The sequence below is a fragment of the Pavona decussata genome, unplaced genomic scaffold (assembly GCF_977016875.1).
Source record: "Pavona decussata unplaced genomic scaffold, jaPavDecu1.1 SCAFFOLD_254, whole genome shotgun sequence".
Classification (NCBI taxonomy): Eukaryota; Metazoa; Cnidaria; class Anthozoa; order Scleractinia; family Agariciidae; genus Pavona; species Pavona decussata.
The window spans coordinates 7069943-7093179 of record NW_028145657.1 but is presented as its reverse complement, the minus strand read 5'-3'; the positions used below and the strand labels follow the sequence as shown (position 1 = coordinate 7093179).

The following is a 23237-nucleotide window of genomic DNA, read 5'->3' as shown; positions in this document are numbered from 1 at the left end:
AGAGGAAACAGCGAACCCATTTGAATCGCGCTGAAATGACCAAAATACGCCACACAAACACTGACAAGGTATTAAGGAGACAAGGTAAGGCATTTTTTGTTCAATTTATGCTCTTTATTTTGGAATCCTAAACACGTTTGCAAAATTCCATAAAAACCCTTATAATTTACACCATTGCGTAACATTCATCGTGACACTCAAATAACAACGTGAGACGTTATGAAAGTCAAACAAACGTCTTATAAACGCTTATACTGAAAGCTTGGGCTACCTGTGCTTGTGCTAGCTCAGAAAAATACAGCCTATGAAAATGGCATTGTCATATGAAAAACATAGTAAAAAATATTGCACGGGTAACCCTTTTAGATGGATGAATCATCACATGAAAGCTACCTCCATTTCACTTGGAAGCTTTGTTACACGGAAGGATGCTTGGATTGCTTATTATCCAGAAGGGTGTTGCTAAGTGGCATCCAACCACGTGATCAACTTATGCAACGTCCTATTGTGATCCGTAAATGTTGTTTTTTAAGGGTAGGGGAAAACCGAAGTATCAGGAGAAAAACCTCTTCGAGTAAGGACGACAACCAACAGTAAACTCAGCCCATAATCGGAGGTCGTGGCTTCATTTATCGCCTACGTCGAAGATGCTTTCTTTTCTTGGCGCGATCGCCCATTTTCTTACTAGGGTTAGCACTCAGTACAAATTTCGTGGGTTCGTTTAAGCACCGGAACAAACGCTGCAGAGTTAATTCTCTGATCATCATTTGTCATTATTTGGCAAGCGGCACAGCATTCACGGTGTCCTTCAAATTCACATTCCTGCAATTACTACCAGAATTGCCCAAGACTTGCGTCTGTCTAGCTTCGTAGCTCCGTCGGTACCGTTGATCAAATTCAGAGGGAGTGGATTCGATTCCCGCCGAGGTCAAAGGTTTTATTTCTTATTCTCATTCCCTGACTAGGACTATAACACTTCAAAAACTGCCGGGTTAATTCTCTGATCCATCATTTCATGTATCATGTTATTTCATGTTATCTTAAGTAATCAATCTGAATGCGTGAGTTGAAGCGCGTGCGAGGACATGCTAGGGTGGGGGGTTGGGGTGACTCTTATTAATGTATTGAACCCCCCATCCATTGTTTTGGGGTTAGGTATTTATGACCTTGCAACCACGCGGTCATTCGTTCGAAAACACTCGCCGTGCGAGCATCTTACCTTTTCCCTCCTCCTCCCCTTACCCCGTTCTCTTTTCTTCTTTGCTTTAAGTAATTTTTATGGCGTTTTTCTGCCTTCACCTTTACTGGGCTTAATATGTTTGTGATTTAGATATGTATTTAGATGATTCAAAGAAAATCGATTATTCATTAAAACGGCTTAGGGCCATTGCCCTTAGCCAATTTTACTCCATATCAATTCTATTTCTGTGTCTTTGTTATTGCCCAGTGAACGAGTTCGGGAATTGCAGCCTAATGATTACAGAGAAAATATATACTTTGACGAGGAGGAAAGGCATAAATTTACATTAATAAGGCGTGAAAGGGGCCGGTTGAAGTTTTTCAGGTCGATAACGAAATGTATCTTCATAGCTCCACTCGTCCATTGACAGTTTCATCATATTCCCTATGTATTTTGCGAGGAAGACAATTCTCTGCAATTTCTGAAATTTCCTTACAAGAATTCTCGCCGGTATAGGACTGAGCTGTAGGAAACCAATTCCAGCGTCTAAAAATTCCTGACATTTGCTAGTCGCAGAGTTACATCAACAGAGAAAATCCGGTCTACTTATAACACCTGTTGCTTGTCTCAGTTTTGGAGATTACAATAAAACTTGACTTTGAAAATCAGACGCTCTGCCAACTTTCTTACAAGTGGAAAAAGTGATCGTAAACAGAAACATTTCTAGTGAAAAACAAACAACGTATGTTATTTGTGAAACTATGGAAACAAAAGTAATGCAGCTATCGATCCTTGTTAAGCCACGGGGGAGGAAGGACCCGACTAAAGCTAAGGCACGGTAATTGAACATAGCCGAGGTTTTCTGTTTTATTCAAATGCCCTACCCAGACCAGTTTTGGACTGTCAAAAGAATCAAACTTTGGCTTTAGCTTAAACTTTATTTAGTGAAAAGTGTTAGGTTCTTAATGTCGTGCGGCTCGGATATGCGTGATAATATTGTTTACCTTTATAAAAGCGGAAAAGGAAGAATTAACTTACAAACATTATCTTCGCTATAAACAACTTATGATGATTCTGGGATACGAAATTTTCGCAACTTAGCTGATGAGAAACTTTTTGACCTTCAATTATCATTTATTTCTAGATAAAATCTCAGTATATTATGCATATTTTTTCGACATATCCTATCGGGTTGCTTTTAAACAAGTCGAATGATGCTAGGTTTTGTTTTACTTACCCACAAGACGAATGCGTTTCCAAGTTAAACCTTTCAAAGTAAATTTTCAGCGCCTTCCCATGTGGAATAGAAACATTGTAAACACAGCGTTTTCCGTGTGGATAGTTGTTAGGATATCCGGGGCTCACCAAAGTATTGTTTACCACTGAACCACATCCTGTCAAAACAAATGTAAAGTTTTTTTTCACCACAAATGAACAACGCGACATACATTTGCGCCAAATATTATGATAATTGAGACAGATTTAAATTAGTGTTTTTAAACTATTCTTGACAAGCATTTTGGTTGTTATTGATGTTAATTTTCTTTGGTTGGCTAAAGTCATACTTATTTAAGGAAATGTTACGAGTTTAGCTCACCATCTCCTTGACAACTTCCGCCACATATCAAGAGGGAGACCAGAAATACCAACATCATGGTCCTGTCCAGACGATTAAAAATATCATGTGAAAATGTTATTCTTAAAAACACAATTTGGGCTGGTCGCCTATTTCCAACCGTATTTTAGAGAAAACCGCATACTTTATGAGCCTGTGTAGCGCTGAAGTCATAATTGATTTTACTGGATCGTATTACGTTATTTTGCATCGCACTGCTGCTGGGTGTAATGTTAACATATTGGTTTGTAAAGTATCCTAAAGTACTTCACGCATTATTTGCGATCCATCTCCCTTTTTGGCCTTCTATTAAAAAAATCCTTCTTCTCAGTTAATCTTTTTAATGGATTCATTCATTCATTCATTCACTCACTCACTCACTCACTCACTCACTCACTCACTCACTCACTCACTCACTCACTCACTCACTCACTCACTCACTCACTCACTCACTCACTCACTCACTCACTCACTCACTCACTCACTCACTCACTCACTCACTCACTCACTCACTCACTCACTCACTCACTCACTCACTCACTCACTCACTCACTCACTCACTCACTCACTCACTCACTCACTCACTCACTCACTCACTCACTCACTCACTCACTCACTCATTCATTCATTCATTCATTCATTCATTCAGTCATTCATTTTCGTAATTTAAAGGAAAGAAATGAAAAAGCTCTGTCATGATCTTAAAAATAACGCAATCGTGTCACGTTGTAGTCAAACATTGATACAGACAGCAATACTCCTCATCACGCGGATTGTTTTTCAGGGATGTTGTGGTGCGTGTTATTTATACACAAGGCTCAAGGACCTACGTCATTTCTGATACCGTTTCAAGCATCCAGTGCACCCCTGCAAGTATGGCACTTTGGAATAATTTACCACGCACGCGTAAAGTTTAACATCCATGTATTAGTGACACTGCGCCAGTTTCTACGACGATAACAAAAAAATGTTTATATAGAAGCCTCTTAAAGAATTTGAGGCCCAATTTTTTTACCTGCTATTGAAAAACAACAGGCGATCAAAATATTAGAGAGATTTAGAATTTTTTATTTGTTTATTGCAATTTAATGACTATCAATCAATTAATTAATCAACAAGGAAAATATCAGGAAAATATAGAAAAATAGCCATAGGGACGATTTCTAAAAGAGTTCTAGAGACCCCATATAACAACAAATCACCTCATTAAAATATGATTATTATACAATATACAAGAAATACTAAGACTAACCAACTAACGGCAAACAACGAGCGGCAAATGTGGGGTAAACATGGTCACGTGGTCATTTCGGCTGTTTGCCGTAAACGTGATTCGAAATCTCTCTTTTAATTCCAGTGCCATTATTTTCAATTAAAGCGTTTGTTCCAAATAGGTTTGTCGACAGTTTCATGAAATACACAATGAGCATTATCCCCTCTCCTCCATGAATTTAGCCAAAATTGTATGTTACAGTTCCATAGCTAAATGCAACACTGAAATGATGGAAATGCGAGTTGGACTTTTACACGTCAAGTAAACAAAACTTAGTTACTATTAGTTTACGATAACTGGATGCAAGATTGCAAAAAGTATGACTTTAAAATATGGTGATTTTTTTCTTTATTTTTTTTTTTAATTTTGATAGCCTTTGTTCTGTATTTTCATGGACGTAGTCTGCTGTTTTTGACCGCCAACTAAACGATTTTGTATAATATCCAGCAATGAACATTAGTTTACTAAAAGATATCTCCATGAACATGCATAATTTTTCCATTGAGTGGCAACGGGTATGTTAAATTGGGATGAACTATATCTGTAGTTGCAGCCATATCTGTACAGCAACTCAGTTAAGGGTACGGTTGTGAACGGCTTAGTCACGCGGAAAGGGAAATAAGTCTCTTTATCGCCCACAAGTAGTTCCAGCTTCTTTAGTGACTTAAATAAATTCTTGTTAAAACGAACGACGCAAATTAAAGTAAACACACAGAAATACGCTTTAGTAATATATTTTTTCAGCGATAAGCGAAAACAGTCCAAAAAATCGCAATAAATTCGAAACAAGAAAACTCCCATACAGCATATTCTTCCGTCAGTGTACATGAAATAAAGCTCAAAATAGCAGACACCAAAGATGCCAAAGAAAACAATTTGCCTTCCGTGAGAGCAAGACCAGTCAGCTCCCGCTACCAGATACTGATAACACGACATAACAGATTCTTGTGCGTTCTCCTGACCTGAGAGCAATACTTTTTCACATTGTTGATCAGCTAACTTACCCCACGAAAAAAGCTTGTCAACAATTCTTAACTAGCGGCGACAAAACGACACCTTATACGCGAAGCCAGAAAAACGTCTTAAGTAAGGTGCGGGACATGCTCACGTATGAGTTCAACGGCAAATAACAAAAACAGGTAGCCAATTAAAATAATAACAGCGACATTAAAATGCATTTGCAGACATTTTTTTTAGATCAGATGACATCTACGAATCAAACTTAAATAAGTTACGTCGTTCAACGTCAAAATGTGTCAAATACCAAGATAATCTTACATCCAGCTTTCATGGCTGGCTACAGCTTGGTACTACTTATCGTTTTATGCAGAGGTTATTTAGTACTAGAATCGAGTTTGAGTTTATTGACTTTTTTGTTCGAAATCCGTACAGTGAGTTATGGACCGAGTATTTTCCCCTTTGCCATAAATCAACGGAAATAAACGAGGATCCGTATTTTACAGTACGGACGAGGGGTTGGGGAGGGTTCATAATTTATGCAGATGGGGGCTATTACGATTTTTAAAATCCCCCCCCCCCCCCACCCCCGATGTTCTAAATAACTTTTTTGGTCTCTCTCATGAGCTATCCTGCAAACCATGGTAAAGTACTATAACTCCCTCTCCCTCTATCACCCTTTTTTAACTTTAAAACCTCCTCTAAAATAGCTGATACAAGTATTTCTGGATTCTTAACATTTTATAACATTTGCATAAAGAGTGAGAGTGATGATAGTGATTGTGAACTTGTACCATCGCCGATGAAGAAAAGGTGCAGCACAAGAAGTGGACGGAAAGTTGCCATTGTGATTTTAAAACCTAACAGTTTTATCTGGCTAGGTCTTTTTGCTCCAAGAGTATGGTTATTTGGAGTCCCTGTCTTTACGTGCATATTTCAAAAAGCTAAAACGGACGTCTGATCCTGCCGTTTGAGGAAATCTAGATCTCATTACTGAGACCTTGACTTCAGGACATTTTTGTGATTCTTTCCGTAACCTTTCGTATGGTTTCGTTATTACAAAGAGAGATTTTCTGAGAGAAAAACCTCACTGTAACCTAAATTCAGCGTAAATCTTGGCTATTTTTTTGGTGGCGGTAACAGGTGCTTTTCCCAGCAGAAAATTAAAAAAAATTGACACGTTTTCGTGAAAACATCTGAACACCCCCAAACGGGAATCTTCGCGAATTTGAGTAAAATCTGTTTTACTCAAGAAATTTTACGTTTCAGTGGAGAAAAGAGGGCAGTTTTTACAAGAAAACTAGTTTTATGTTGGCTCTCGGGGCTCTCGGCCACCACTTGAAGACACCGCCGGACAACTGTAGACTTATTAAGTGAAGACAATGAAGCACTCAATTCTCATTTGTACTTATCTCCGACGGTAATTTGTAAGGGAGAGTTTTATACCAAACAGCCCGGTTCATCTCCATCTATTTTGGAGAATAGGTCGAATAAAGAAACCAACATTCGGTCTCACTGATGAAGAAGTCAATGTCACGTTGAAACGTCAGAGAGGAAACGTTGACTTTCCACTGAGAGTCTGTGCAATAAGCGATTTTTACGATGACGTTATTTTGACTACAACTATCAGAATCCTCTTCGCTTTTCCTTTCTTACATAAAATTTGTAAAAAATAAAATAAAAAAAGCAAATGAAGGATTGTGGTATAGTTGTCGTAAGTGACACCATCGTGAAAGTGGACTGTTTATTAATTGACAATGCGATCGACAGACAGCCTGCGCGCCTCTGGTCATTGACGCTTGGCAATTCGAAATTCGATTTCGTCTAGTGGAATATTAACAATATTTTCTTCGCCTTTGGTGTGTATTTGTTAACTAGTCGCGAATACCGACGAATAGTGGCGAATAAGTTGCGAATAGTGACGAATAGTCACGATTAGTAAACAATAGTTTCGGTTTAGGTTGCTCGTTTTGGTTAAAATATATCAGAAATAATAAGACTCACGTGACAAAAAGTCCTACACCACTTGACAGAGATTCCGAGACGGAATTGAAAACTCGGATCTAAATATAAATTTTCGATCCTGAAAAGGAAACTTTTTGTTTGAAATACAATATGAAAGGATCAAGAAACAACTTTTTCTCTAACAATAAAACTACGTTTTGCTATTATTTTTGTGGTATTTTATAAATAACTATGTGTACTCTATGGTGCATGAATTATCTTTTCGTTTGCATCAATTGTTTTTTTTTCTTTGCGTATCTTAATTTTCGTCTTTTGGATGAATTTTTGTTTTGGCAAATTTTATCTCCCATGACCTGCCATTGAATAATCCCATAGGGGGTTACGCACCTATATGCCAAGACATTTTGGTGGAAGACTTAAGCGAGTATTTCGCCACAAGGTGCAGTTTATTTTAAAATAATTTATTCCTTTGACATCTTCTATTCAATTTAACGTTCACCAGCGAACGGTTGTTTTACTTGCTCGGTTCAGGAAGAGAATAGCCTATATCAGAAAAAAACAATGCCAGATAAATCTCTCGATCAAGACGTCTGGCAGAAGCCAGTTAAAAGAAGTAGTGGAAACGTTTTTTTGGCAATTTTTAGTAAACTTTGTATCTAAAGGTAGCTGAAAGCAAGGAAAGATAGACTAAAATCAAATACTTTCGTATCTGCATGTGAAACAAACTATTCAATGTGTGGAACCCAATTTTCCCCAATGATAGTGAAATATCGTGGCATAAATGTGAAGAGCAGCAAAAGACCCTGAACTTAAATTTTCAAGCTACAGCCTGGCGAAATAATATATTTTCTCCGAGTTTTTCCACCGGAAAGTAGAATATTTGATCTTATAAATGCAAAAGGGATCACCTGTCAATGAGTAAAATAGGAATGAATGCGACGGTCTTTCTCTGTGGCGGCTGTATAGCGACTAAAGGGTAAGCTTTGAACGGCTCAATCGCGGAGGCGGAAAACAATTAAGTCTCTTTTTCGCCTCCTGTAGTTCCTGCTTCTTTAGTGACTTTAACCGTAATAAAGGCGGTAATAAATAAAAAGGAAATGAACACAAGTACTCTTTGTAGTGTTTTTTTTTTAACGATAAGTGAAAACAGTCACAAAATTGCGATAAACAGGGGAGTGTGCATGTAACAAATTTCAAACTAGCAGACACAAAAGGTGCCAAACAAAGCAATTTGCCTTCTGCGAAAGCAAGACACAGGAAGGCAAGCGATCCCGCGCTACCAGTTACTAAGCAGACTCTTGTGCGTTCTACTGTATTAAAGGCAGTACTTTTTTCAAGTTATTGATCAGCTAACTTACCGTAGAAGAAAAGCTTCTCAAAAATTCTTCACTAACGGTTATGAGACGAAACCTGACAAATAAACGATACACTATGAGTGACGTGCTAACAAAAGTGAGCTGGCGGTAAATAACAAGGATGGTGGGAGCTTATTAAAATAATAACGGTGATATTAAAATGAGTATGACGGTAAAACGTTTATATCGGATGGCTTCTATGAATATGAATTAAAACGGTAACGTCGTTCTACGGGAAAATGTTTCATTCACTTGAGTTTGTTGTTGTTGTTTTTTTTCTATTCCAGTTTCTATCAGTTTACATGTTTGATGTCTGGGAAAATTTGTTTTTTGTTTTTGAGTTGTGAGAAAAGGACAGAAGTCAGCAGCTTGAAGTCTGCAGTCTAAATAATGAATCAGACTTGGACATACAAGCGTACGCATTTTTTATGTTATTGTTTTTCTTATTTATTTAATTACAGTATATATTCTTTTTAAGAACACGATCCTTTGAATTCCTGGACAATAGATAACCTTAGAATTAGTTAAAATTTTTGTAGCAAGTGCACAGTCTCGATGACGAACATTAGTACATCTTTCATATTTCTTGGGCTAATAAAAGCCAGCATTTAGCTGGCTTCAACTAATTGTCCCGCAGGCAACGGTGATACGAAACTAAAATTGACAAATTTCGATCCTAATGTAAACAGAGCAATACTTATTTTTTAGATGAAACGTCTACTGGCTGGATTCTACTTTTAATCGTTTTGCTTGTACGAATAAATTACATAAATAAAAGAAAGACGCAGTTATTTACGCAAATTCTAAAGGCGAGTTACGAAAAAAAAAAAAAAAAAACTGAAGACAAATTCGGGCTTGAACGGGATTCGAACTAGTTACATACAACGGGTAACACGTTTCAGTTACAAAATTCCACCACCAGTAAACAATGGTGTGCATACGTATGACTTTTTTCCTCCGCTAAAATAGCCGTGCAGAGCTCCCAAACAGGAAGCGACTCGCGTTTGAAACTGCTTCACCTGTCGAACAGACGCTCTCTTTTCAAGGCCTTAAAAGTCATCAATTTGTCACTTTATACATGTTTTGATGGTCCATTTACCTTTCTGGTTGCTAAGTTACACCGTTGCTATACAAATACAAATTGACTCCCGCTTTCTAGAAAAAGTTTGAAGTTCTTTTCGCCTATTTGCTGACCTACTCACACTTTTTTAGTTGATATTCTTAATTTAATTTAATTTTTTAGCGAAAATCATTGATTTGGTATGGATGTGTCTTCGAAACTTCAAGCTGAAGGAAGAAAGAGGACTGGAAAACAACAAAATCGGATAACATGTATGAAGCAGCGACAAGCATTTTGTGAAATGCTTGTCCCGTTCTCAAGTAAATTCAAGGTGAAAACGTTGGTGTTCCAAGCCAATGCTAGCCTGAGGCAACGTTTACACGAACGCGGTTTCAAATCGTCACGGTTTCATACCCTTGAAACCGCATCGAAAACGATACAGTTTCAAAGTGTTTACACGGTGCCAATCTCACCGTTTTCAAGTGCTTACGTTATGCCGATCTCGTTCCGAGGCACTCATTATTGAGGAAAGGGATCTGGGTTGGATTATTACGCCGCCATTTTGTTTCTCTCAACATGGCAAAAAATAGCGCACCGTCCACATGTACTGACGACGAAGTAGAACTCCTGTTGAAAGTTTGAAAGGAACTAACGAGCACAAAGTCAGTAAAACGGCCGAGGTTCACCATTTTCACAGCACGAAAAGGCAGATTTACTAAACTTTAGAACACGCCGTAAAGTTGCGTAAAGCTGTAAACCGAACTTTACGCATTCTCGTAAAGATGCGTAAAGCTTAAGACCTTAAAACTCTGTTAAGGAGTCGTAAAGGTAAAGTAAAGTGTCGCCTTTACGACGTCATACGTAATGTACCGTAAAGCCAAAGTATACCTAAGGTTTAATTCCTATGTAAAGGAGATTAAGGACTAGTAAAGTAGATATGGCTAAGATTATATTCTTCATATCATTTTCGAAGCAAAGATTAGGTGAAGATTTCTTGTGGACTCTTAGCTTCTTTTAGATCGATGGACTTTTCCAGGACTTATTTTTCGATTTTAATTTCTGAAACACAAATAGCGAGAAATACTAGTCGTCTTTATCGGTAGAGCCTTTGCAGTCACTCGATGTAACTGTGATATACCCAGAACTGCGCTACGTCACCCATTTTTCTTTGAAACGAGACAGATTATTTTACCGCGCGTGTTTAGATTTAGTGCTTGTATTTAACAGTGTTTGGATTTTAGCGATTTCTAGATGACTAAACGTTAACTTTCGGACAAAACAGAACAATGACAAAATGGCAAATTTACAAAACTTTGAAGAGACCGTAAATGTGCGCAAAGCTGTACATAAACTTTACGTGTCTTTACGTAGCCTCGTAAAGTTCGATGTTTATGAAGTAGGTTAAAGTAAACATGAGGTTTAAGTCGTTAATAAAGGGACTTAAAGATAAGATAAAGACTCTTGATTGGCTGCATTCTTAAACAGAATCATGAGTTTCTACTGCTTGCCCGTCCCATGGTCACTTTGCTAAGAGTACTCTTTATATTGAATGCGAATATATGAAACTTTTTGTATCGCCGCAACAGAATTCACATTTGATATTCGGGCACCGAATGGAGTTATTTGATCTTCTTTTATTTTAAAGGCAACAGGCGTCTGGAGCAAGAGTAATACTCGGATGAACAAAGTAATGGACGATCTTATGAACGGTCACAAATATAACAAAAATTCTTCGCCCGAGCTTCCCAGGGATAGCTGATCAGTAGAGCAATGATGATAAAATCTGGAGGTTGTGGTTTCAGTTCCCAACAAGGTCAAGAGTTTTTCCCTTACATTGTGAGGTCTCCAATTTCCTCACTTGGGCTGATGCACAGTGGAAAATTCATGGCTTCCCTTAGCATTTACAACATGCACTGCAGAATGAATTCTCTGATCTATCATTAATAGTGCCAGTGTTACAACGTTCGTTAACATCAAAAATTGACATCTTTACATCTGCTCAAAAAAAAGACAATATAATATTGTTCACCATTTTTATTTTTGACAAAAGCTCAGTCTGTAAAATGTAGGGATGTTGCTAGATACAAGCTTTGACAAACCTCACTGTCTGAAAGAGGTGTTACAGTTATCATTCGGTAAATTTCAACAGCGCAGAAATACTTGAGCCTAATTTTAAAGGTGCACAGTCCAAAAAAGCTGGCTGGGTTAATTAGTAGCCCTGATGAGATTTCTTTTAGATTTATTCCAGTAAATATGTCATAAATGACAAGATATCTTTCACATTTTACTAGTGTGCAGTTTCATGTTCTACCTGTATGGTTTTCTTGTCTGTCATGCACATCTGATCAATGAAGTCAGTTTTAAACTTATTTAGCAATGAAAAAAAAGTTAACGTTATGATAATTTAAAAGAAAATATTTAGAATGTTAACTTTTTAGTGTGAGAATAACAAGGTTACCTTTCAACTGTTCCACAGAAACTTGAACACAGATTGACGGCATTAGAGTGTGTAGACTGGACGGCAACAACAAAGGAAGAAGTACGGGAAGTTTTAACCCCAGAATACACCAGCTCTGATGAGAGCTCGTATGAAAGTGGGTCTGACTCTGAGTCTCTTGAACTGGTGTGCTACCAAGTGAAGCACCTCTCTTGGGAAAGAACACGCCTCACCAAGGCAAAAAAGGCACTGGATACAATGTATGCAAAAAGTTTATCACAAAGGGTACGACAATTTCTAGTTCTTCGGGAGCTTCATGAGGAGATGTCCAGTCGGGATGTTCCAGTCAATTTTGTTGAGTGGGCGGTTCGAAGAACAACACTAGTAGGAAGGGGTGTAGCCCGTATTTCTCCTTCTTCTGCCTCTTCCACTGGTGTGGTTTCTTCAAGTCGCTCACTGACACTGGGAAGGGATCGTGTTTTAGAGACCCTCCATTTTAGTACTCCCCTCAGTACAAGGCAGCAATAGGGTTTTTATATCTATATTCCTCCATGATCTTAACCCTTTCACTTCTATGATCTGAATTTTAATTCTTCTCATTGACTGCCATATATTTTTTTTTCGAGTTCACAGACTTTGGTGCTACATCAAATAATATCACCTGGAAGTTGATGATTTTCATTATATTCATCACCTTTCTGGTTGGAAATGCATTCATAATGTTAGGAAAAATTTCATATTGATCACTCCTGGAAGTGGAAGGGTTAATAAGTTTTGGTTGCTTTTTTTGAAACGAAGAAGTTTGGCCCAAGTTGTTTAAAGGGAGAGATATTTCATTTGACAGAGAACTGAATATTCAGCGAGTTTCAACATTTTATGTGAATATGCTCAGTATTTTTCTGTGTATAACGTGGTTATTGGGGTTATTGAAGCATTATAATTTGTCATAAATTTACTACTCTTTCCAACAGCATGGGCCAGATGATTATGGAAAAGACTCCTCTTTTCTCTTTTAAAAGAAGCTTTATTTTAATTTTAAAATATACAAATAGGTGAGATTTCAACTTCTTAAATTAAAATTATGAATTATGTCAAATAGGTTTTAAGTGCTTGAGAACTAATACTATTGAATAGGTAGGACTTTTCATGATTATGTTACAGTTCAAAGAGTTCCCAAGTAAAAAGTAAAATATCAAAATTAGTGGGATTTTTCATGGAATTTAGAAGTCAGATTTAACTGTTACTTGTAAATAATGGACCATTCTCAAAAGGAGTAAAATGTCTATAACACCTCGCGAATAGCTTGGGAACAAACACTATTGAATAGATACGACTTTTCTTGATTATGTTACAGTTCAAAGAGTTCTCAAGTAAAAAGTAAAAGATCAAAATAAGTGGGATTTTTCATAGAATATAGAAGTCAGATATAACCGTTACTTGTAAATAATTCCATTCTCAAAAGGGGTCAAGTGTCCTTAACACCACAAATTTTTGTTTTTGGATTAAGAAGTGTGTTGAAGCCTCCACTTCCGTGAGCTGTTTTTTTCAATATCTTAGTACAGTATCACTTTATATCGGCTTTTGTACTTCGACTGATTTTTATCAATAATTATTGTCAGCTGTGATTGTATTTGAAAGCGCACTTTTGTTAAGTAATTGATAAAAAACTTACAGAAATGAAACTGTGTCCTATTGACTGATGGTTTGGGAGTAGGATCAACTTGCTCTTTCCTTGCATCCTTCCCAGAGCAGTGTAAGTTCTTGAAGTTAAACCACTGACGACAGTCATGCCATGCCGTTTCAACTAAAATGCCCTAGCTGATACCGCTGTGACAGTCCGTGAAAGAAGATAAACTTCTCTGGAACAGTATACACTGGTCAAGTCTCAACCTTAAAATGCATTTACGGCGTTACGTAAAGCTACAAAAAGGCCATCTTTACCAGTCTGTTAATTACGCACAAAGGAACGTAAATCACGTCCTTAACAGCTGCTTTACGGAACAGTAAACTTCTGTAAAATTTAACCTTTACCGAGGAAAACGGCTTAATGTAAAGCCTCGTATAGGGAAGATTTACGATACGTAAATAAGCGTAAGTCTGTGTAAATCTTATCTTTACTTCAGCTTTACAGAATACGTAAATGTTCCGTAAAGGAGTGTGCTATTATCAAGACTTACGGGTAACCGTAAATTTGCGTAAAGTTGAACTTTACATTTTTGGAAAGTCACGTAAAGTTACTTAAAGCAGAGCAATACGGTAGTATTACGGTAGCTTTACGGAATAGTAAAGTTCCTATTTCGTGCTGTGAATTTGAATCTTTGCGCCTAAGTGAAATTTCGCGCCTGGATGCTAATCGTATTCAAATCGATGCGGTTTCGCCGCGTTCGTGTAAACGCTGCCTGAGTATCAGGCTTTTCGGGGCGCTTGGTGTTCAAGTTGCTTAATATACAAGCTGTAGTCAAGCTACAGGCTTTTTAACTAGGGAGACGCAACTTGTTGGCAGTTTACCTGGGGAAATATGACCGATGTATGACCGATTTTTCCTTAGGTAATTTACCTCGGGGAAGGTTTATCGTCTGGAGCCATACTGAGTGCTGATCACTGCCTCTAGGGTAAAAATACTTTAGACAATCCGACAAAACGTGATAAAGCGCATTTATATTTTACCGATCAACTCGCCAAATGACCTAAATAAAAATGTGACTTTGCTTATTAAAAAAAATTTCCGGTGGTAAAGTGCAGTTTAAGTCGCCCAGGTTAATTTGCCACAGAACAAAGCCCGTCAACCACACTAAAACGGTAGCGTATGTATTCTGTTACAAATGATTTAATCGGAAGGAACTGTTCTTTCGTTAAAGGCGCGCATTATCCTCTTTTAAAACGCCGATTAATTGTGATCTGATCATCTGCAAACAAAAGTTGGGTCGGATCCGACGAACGAACGTTCTCGGTGCACCACATGCTCAATTTCACGCTAACCGTTGTCTTTTGAATTTCCAATAACTTTTAAGTCATAACAAGGGCAAACCTATCGCAGCCGTTGCTGCTGGGCTTCATTTCGTTTCGTTTCCTTCCGCAAAATACAGTAAGCCTTGCTGTTGCTGGTGTCTCCGAATCAACCTCAACCGACTAACGGTAACCACTACGTGTCTTCGCTCTGTAGCTAATATAAAGCTGTATAAAGGATTTTCCCCAGTTTACATCAGTATAGCATATTATCAATGAAGTCTGTTGAAGTTATCCAGGGGCGTCGTCCGAAACGGCTTCCACGCCACAGTTCCCAGTCGGTATTGTACTGAATCCGACTAACGGGCATGAGGATCCGATCTCTTCGTATGCTTCTTTTAATTACATACAGTTTTATCTAACTCCAGAATATAGTATCTTACATGACTTCAAACTCAGTTCGCAGTTGGGAGTAGCCATCTCCAACGGTGTTAGATAAAAGGTCTTTGTTTCATCCATTTATTTTGGAAAACGGGTCAGACAAAACCAACATTCGATGACTCACTGGTGAAGAAGTCAGTGTTCTATCTCATTGAAACGGCATAGGCAAATGTCGACTTTCTGCTGAAAGCATGTGTAATAAGCGATTTTGACGATGACGTTATTTTACTACAACTACCAAAATCCTCTTCGGTTTTCCTTTCTCTTTAAAATTCTGTAATCCCAGTTAGATTTAGATAACACTCTCCGTAATTTGCCAGAGAAAACAACAAACTGAAGGATTTTTGTAGTTGTACAAGTAAATGACACCATCGTCAAAATGGCCCACTTATCGATTGACAATGTGATCGCCAGACTGCGCACCTCTGCTCATTGACGCGAGGCAATTTGAAACAGACAAATAAACATTGACGGTTCTTTGCTTTTCTACTGAATAATCACCGGAGTGAATGTTCCCCTCGATTTCGTCTCGGGGAATATTCACCAATATTTACCCCTCCTTGGCTGTGTATTTGTCAAATAGTCGCGAATACAGACGAAAAGTCGCGAGCAGTTCCCAACAGTGACGAATAGTAACGATTAGTGACCAATAGTTAACAATTACTTCACCGAAGTGGAGGTGAATAGTGATTTTACCGACCCGAGAACAGGCGAAGTAAATGTCCAAAACTTTCACCGTCACTGAGGTGAAATATGCTACACAAGCTAAATAACTACGTACCGGACCAAAAAATTACTTTATTTCTGACAATAATTAGACCGACATATGTTCGGAAATTAAACTGGTGAAAATGTTCATTCGCGGTAAGCGATTTCTTGCATTCTTAAAATTCCCTTCTCGCTCTGCTTCGGATAAGCTGAACTTCTGGAGGCACTTGTTTAACTGCCAGGGTGTCATTTTTTATATTAGTGTTTTTTTCTCGTCTTGAAATCATACTGCAAAACATTAGATTTTTTATGTTTTACTTTTATAGTGCTAGACAGTTTACGGTAACTTTCGCCTTTGAGTATGTGGTTGGAAAGATCAAATAACTTGCCATTAAATGCCCTCAAACCAAACTTTGTTGCCGTCTTTGTATTTCTCATAACAGCCGCCTCGTTTACCGAAATAATTTCCTCTGAAGTGCCCGTGGTGAAATGGAAAGCCATCTTGTTTCTCTTGTTCTGCTCGGGGGTGAATAGTAGTTGGTTAATCACCCCCGAACTAGCCAATCAGCACGAACTGCAAGTACTACTGTATTCACTTGTGTGGTATATATTGCAGGTTAGGGTAATAATAACTAATATTTAGTCAGGAGGCCTGTTCTGGTTAAAATTGTCCCAATTTTTTTTTTTCTATATCCGAAATAATAAAACTGCTTTTTTGCAATTATTTTTGCTATGCTTAATTAATAATTATGTGCACTGCATTGTGCATGAATTAAGTTTTTCCTTTGGATCAATAATTGTTTTCTTTGCGTGTCTTAATGTTTCCCTTTGGACCAGTTAATGTTTTGTCAGCATAAATTATTTTTTTCAATTGGACGAATTTCTAGGCAAATTTCATTTTCCTTAGGGGGTTACGCACCTGTATGCCGAGATAATTTGGACAGTCTTACAGCAAGTATTACCTCGCCACCAGGTGTAGTTAATTAATAATTTGTCTCTTTGAAATTTTTTCTTCAATTTATCGTTCACCGACGAACGATAATTTTACTTGCTCGGTTCAGGAAGAGAATAGCCTATATATATAAAAAAAAAAAAAAAAAAAAACCAAACAAACAATGCCAGATACATCTTTCGATAAAGCCATCTCCTGGCAGTAGCCAGTTAAAAGAAGAAGTGAAAAAGTTCTTTGGTAATTTTTAGCACACGCTCTATTCTCAAGGTAGATGAAAGAAGGGGAAATAGGTTAAAATCAATCATTTGCATATCTGCCTGTGAGACAAATTTTTTACTGAGTGCAACCGAAGTTTTCCCGATAGAAGTGAACTATCGTGCCATAAATTTGAAGGGCAGTAAAACGCTCCAAGCTTAAGATTTTCATGTTACAGCCTGGTGAAACAATATATTAATTATTTCCTCCTAGCTTTTAGACCAGAAAAGTAGAATATTTGACTTTATAACTACAAGAGGAGTCACCTGTCATTGTAAAAACAGAAATTAATGTTCTTAAAACGATGTCTGGCTCTAAAATCTTCTTGTCGCTATTAATATTACAAAATCAAACCAGAACAAATAATGTTTAAACTGTTAATATGGTGGCTGTATAGCGACTAAAGGGTAAGCTTTGAACGGCTCAATCGCGGAAACGGAAAAGAATTAAGTCTCTTTTTCGCCTCCTGTAGTTCCTGCTTCTTTAGTGACTTTAATAGTTTCTTGTTAAAAAGAAAGCCGGTAATAAAAGTAAATGAACACAAATACTCTCTGTAGTATTATTTTTCAACGATAAATGAAAACGGTCATAAAATCGCGATAAATACGAACCAAGAGAATTTCCATACAGGCATGTTTCTGCGTTAGTGTGAATGTAACAAATTAAAAAATAAAGCAGACACAGAATCGAAGGTGCCAAACAAATCAATTTGCCTTCTGCGGAGGCAAGACACAGGAAGGCAAGCGAGCGGCCCGCTACCAGATACTGAGCAGACTCTTGTACGTTCTACTGTGTTAAAGGCAGTACTTTTTCAACTTATTGATCAGCTTACTTACCTAGAAGAAAAGCTTCTCAAATATTCTTCAGTAACGATGAGACGAAACCTCATAAATGAACGATACTCTATGAGTGACGTGCTCACAAATGTGAGTTGGCGGTAAATAACAAGGATGGTGGTGGCTTATTAAAATAATAACGGTGATATTAAAATGAGTATGACGGTGAAACGTTTATATCGGATGGCTTCTATGAATATAAATTAAAGCGGTAACGTCGTTCTACGTGAAAATGTTTTTAATCACTTGAGTTTATTGTTGTTTTGTTTTTCTATTCCAGTTTTCATCAGTTTACATGTTTGATGTCTAGGGAAATTTGTATTTTGTTTTTGAGTTGGGAGAAAAGTAAAAGACCGAAGCCAGCAGCTTCCAGTCTGCAGTTTAAATAATGAATCAGACTTGGACATACAAGCGTACGCATTTTTTATTTTATCGTTTTTCTTATTTATTTAATTATATATTCTTTTTAAGAACACGATCTTCTGAATTCCTGGACAATAGATAACCTAGAAGTAAGAATTTTTTGTAGTAAGTGCACAGTCTTGTTGACGAACATTAGTACATCTTTTATATTTCTTGGGCCAATAAAAGATTTAGCTGGTTTCAACTAACTATGCCGCAGGCAATGGTGATACGAAACTAAAATTGACAAATTTCGTTGCTAGAGAAATAATTATTTCTTAGATGAAATTTATACTGGGTGGTTTCTACTTTTAATCGTTTTACTTGTATGAATAAATTACATAAATAAAAGAAAGTCGCAGTTATTTACGCAAATTCTGAAGCCGAGTAACGAAAAAAAAAAAACTGAAAAAAAAAAAAAAAAATTCGGGCTTCAACGGGATTCAAGCAAATTACATACAATGGGTAACGCGTTTCAGTTTCAAAATTCCACCACTAGTAAACAATGGTGTGCATACGTATGACTTATTTTCCTTCGCTAAAAAGCCGTGCGGAGCTCCTAGACAGGAAGAGACTCGCGTTTGTAACTGCTCCACCTGTCGAACAGACTTTCTCTTTTCAATTTGTCACTTCATACATGTTTTAAGGGTCCATTTACCTTTCTGGTTGCTAAGTTACATCGTTGCTATACAAATACAAATAGACTTCCGCTTTTTAAGAAAAATTTGAAGTTCTGTTAGCTTATTTGCTAATCTACTCACACCTTTTTATTGATTTGGTGTGGAATAGTTTTCGAAATTTCAAGTTAAAGAAAGAAAGAGGACTAGAAAAGAGCAAAATCGGGTGACATCATGGGTTAAGGAAACACGGGTTTCGACTGAAGAAAAGTTATACAGTGGAACCGCGATTTAACGAACCTCTATTTAACGAAGTCCCCGATATAACGAACGATATTCTATGTCCCGGCCAAAGTTACAGTAAAATGTATGGAATAGAACCTCGATAGAACGAAATTCTTCGATATAACGAACATAATCCGGAAGCCCAAACGTAAAATCTACCTCGATATAACGGATAACAATGTCAACACGCGACAGAAGATAAACGCTGAACAGATCAAGAAGTCCTTTAATCCTTATCGTAAAGAGACAGCAACCTTTCAGTCAACGGATTATTATATGTCATAGATATTGGGACTGTAGTATTTCGACATCAATGAACTTCTGCTCTATCTTCTTTATCTCTTATTAGTTCTATTAACTTCTTCACTTTTGAAGGCTTCTTGTGATAAAACAAATAGGCAGCCGGAATTTTTTTAGAACAATGGCGGCCAAGGGGGCTGGTGGTCATGTATATATCTGCCTTATCCTAAAGATAGCCACCTTTATTGTATAAATTACTGCAAAACTTATAGAACCAAGGGTGATATCCCCTGAAAAGCTCTTACAAGCTTGCTGAGATCATCCTGCTACTAAATAAGTAACTGTAGATTCAATTGATGGAAGTAAGAAAAGTGGCAAAAATAAATAAAGTGAAAGTGAAGTGAAGTGAATTTACGTAGTATTGAATTGCGTGACAGAAGTCACCCGTGTTACAAATTAATCATTAACTATGACCTCGATATAACGAACATTTTGGTCTTTTCCCATCAACTTCGTTATATTGAGGTTTTCGATGTAACGAACTCTCGATTTAACGAGCAAATTTGGCGGTCCCCAGCGACTTCGTTAACTCGAGGTCCCACTGTACTTATCTCAATTAAAGTTGAATTACTCACACTGAAGTAGCCTCATATTTTCTGGTCGTTTCTCCCTACTTATTTCTTTTGAAATAGCCCCAACAACGCACCGTTGGATTCAGAACTAAACCGCAAGCATTCGTTAAGTCTTAGTAACCAAGCGTCCTACTCAACTCCCAGGCGGGGGCACTAAGCACGGGAGCGTTAACTTATAGGTTGAGAAAAGATAACATCGGCCTAAGGGAGATGACGTCATCGGGTTATTCTTCGAAGCAGCCACGATCCGAGATCCGATTATACCGGAAATTGACCTGCATACACTCTCTTTTAGTAGTAATGGCGGACGACGTCGATGAAATAAAGACTTCGAAAGTTTGTTAGGATTCGCTATGGTAGAATACAGAGTTCTTTCTACTTTCGTTTCTCGGCGTCTGAACACTGATCTCAAGGATTTTACGCTCGATTTGTGGAAGAAACGTGGAACTATGAAAACAGTCAAGATTTGCTCAGGTAACATCGACCTACGGGAGGTTAACATCGACCTAAGGGAGGTACGTTTTATAGCACCACGTTTGTATCCGTATGTGTTATACTGGCACGATCGTACACATGGAAGGCTTATTTGCAAGCATTAAAACTTACACTCTTGCAGGGGCTTTTCTAATCATTGACCTGAGTGTCATTTCATTTATTACCAACTCATAACATCCACCTACAGGAGGCTAACATCTACCTAAGGGAGGTAGAGTAGCCTACAATGTCCATTTTACAGTTTATGTTTTATAATAGGCAATTCATACACATATAAGCTTACACTCTAGCAGGGAAACTTGGGATCATAAGGAGCTTTTCTATCATTGCCTTGAATTTCATAATTTTCATTTTTACCAACTCATAACATCCACCTACACCCACCTATTATTATTATTTTTTTATTATTATTATTGTTATTATTATTATTATTATTATTATTATTATTATTATCATTTGTTTTTCTTTTTCTTTACAAAAACATTGTTGCTTGAAAGTATTATCTTTTTTTAATCGAAATGAAATGTGAATAGGTTTTTAATAGCTCTTTTTATATACTTTTAACTTGTAAATAGCAATTTGGGTGGAATATTTTAATAAAGAATTTTCATTATTATTATAATAATAATAATAATAATAATAATTATTATTATAATTATTATTATTATTATTATTATTAATTTTATTATTATTTGAAAAGCCTTAGTTTTAATCTCACTAGAACGAGGTTAATGAGAGTTTTCTCTTTTTTTATTTACACTCATAACATGGAATATTATATTATTGTCAATATTATTTTTTGGCAACACACTGACCTACGCTGGGCCATTTATATTCATCCAATGAAACACTTTTACAGCCATAAGGATTTGCTGTGAGAGGTGTTATGGGTTTAAATAGAAAAATTGCAGGTGCATTAAAATAGCATAATAGCTGTTATGATGATTATTGTTTTCTTGCTGTTGTTGTCTTTTTTTCTTGGTTGACCCCATCAACCTGTAATTTCCACATTAAATTTTGCTAGAAGTGACTGTTTATGACTGTTGAAATAATAGATCATTTTTAAAAATATAACCCTTAACATGTCAGAATTTATTTTAATTTAATTTGTGATCACTTACAAGAGGTTTGACTGTTTGACTGCTTACTACAGTGCATTAACAATATTGGTTTTATTTTATTTCTTTTCAGAATGCAATACTTAAACTGTGCAGACTGCTGAAGAAACTGCTACTTCAAAGACACCTATGACTCATTAATTCCTTAAAAGACATTGTGTACAACAGATGTTGTTGAACTGTTATTGTCAAGCTTGACCTCTTGTCATGTGGCAAAATTATGTAAAATTTGATATTCAAGTTTGTAGGGTTAATTGACGGAGGATCTCCCATATAATGATGGATTGGATGCAAATAAATGGTCATAATTTTGTTCCACTCTGGCAGGAAATTGTGTAGATTGGTATATATGTACCACTTAGAGTGCATAGATACAGAATGACCAACATTTTTTAGTAATGTTTAATTGGAAGAAAGATTCTTAGTCCTTTTCACAACTTAAAGACGGTGCCTACTATTGTTACTGCGCATACGTTCTGCGCATCTGGAGATACTCGGGTTTCCTATGGGTGGTGCCTACTATTACAGGGATATTTTTGCGCACTTTAAAACTATGCGGAGAAAGCATAACTTAGCAAGTGATTTTGGTATCCAAAAAGAAAATTGGGGGGAGACCATGCATTTTTCAGAGATAATAAAGCTTCAATTTGGAATAAGGCACCATACATTGCTTTGTATTTTGCCGCTTTTTAGAATAATTGTTGCTTAGTTATCTCTAAAAAATGCGTGGTTACCCCCAATTTCCTTTTTGGATTTCAATACCTGCTACCAAGATCTGCTTTTCCCGCATAGGGATAAACTGTGCAAAAATACTTAACTATTAGTAGGCACCGTCCTTAAGCAGTTGTGAAAAGAAATTCCAAAAAATAACTGAGGGTCTTTCTTCTACTTAATCTTTCACCTGATTTTGAAATGTATCTTTCAAACATCCATATTCAATTACAGTTATGGTTGCTAACCTTTATGGTTATTGAGCCAAAAAGATATGACATAAAGAGCTATTATTTTGTAAGTCAACAAATCTGTACCTCAAGTAAAGGTCAAAATGAAATTGAGCCATGCCATGAACCTTTGAGTCTGCTTTTCAAAAGATCCAAATGACCACCCCTAAATGTTTTCATTTTCATGTTTTAAGCTCATGACATGTCATTTGTTATCAAGTAAGCTCTATGCTTCTAAATACGGGTGGAACTTTGTCATGAGTTGGAGAACAAGTCAAATTTGAACAAAAAATATTAATGCCATGTTCCCCTCCCCCCCACCCCCCTCCCCTCACACACACACACATGGCATTTGAACATGTACCATGCCTGGGAAGAAGGGAATTGAATTTGGCTGGGGTTGAGAAATTGAACTGAATTTACACTGTACTTTTGGCATGGGAGAATTTGGACTTTTCACTTTTTTTTCTGTTTGAAAACAATAATTATTAAACAAATGAGACAATATAATATATAATGCTCTTTAT

General features: G+C 37.0%; 1 protein-coding gene and 1 long non-coding RNA gene across 2 annotated transcripts in view; one reads left to right on the top strand and one right to left on the bottom strand.

Annotated features, from left to right (window-relative positions):
• LOC146456881 (exoskeleton protein RP43-like) overlaps window positions 1–8471 on the bottom strand; it is a gene marked incomplete at its 3' end in the record, with an annotated part of 34457 nt that extends 25986 nt beyond the window's left edge. Inside the window, exons 1-3 of the mRNA XM_085092809.1 lie at window positions 8349–8471; window positions 2778–2839; window positions 2418–2574 (exon numbers count right to left, since the gene is read on the bottom strand). Coding sequence (XP_084948935.1) covers window positions 2418–2574; window positions 2778–2835 — 215 coding nt within the window. The remainder of the gene's footprint in view (window positions 1–2417; window positions 2575–2777; window positions 2840–8348) is intronic.
• Window positions 8472–20450: 11979 nt separating this feature from the next.
• Window positions 20451–22997, top strand: LOC146456880 (uncharacterized). Its single transcript, XR_014858789.1, has 2 exons — window positions 20451–20671; window positions 21843–22997. It is a non-coding gene; the product is annotated as an uncharacterized LOC146456880 (long non-coding RNA).
• Window positions 22998–23237: the final 240 nt, after the last annotated feature.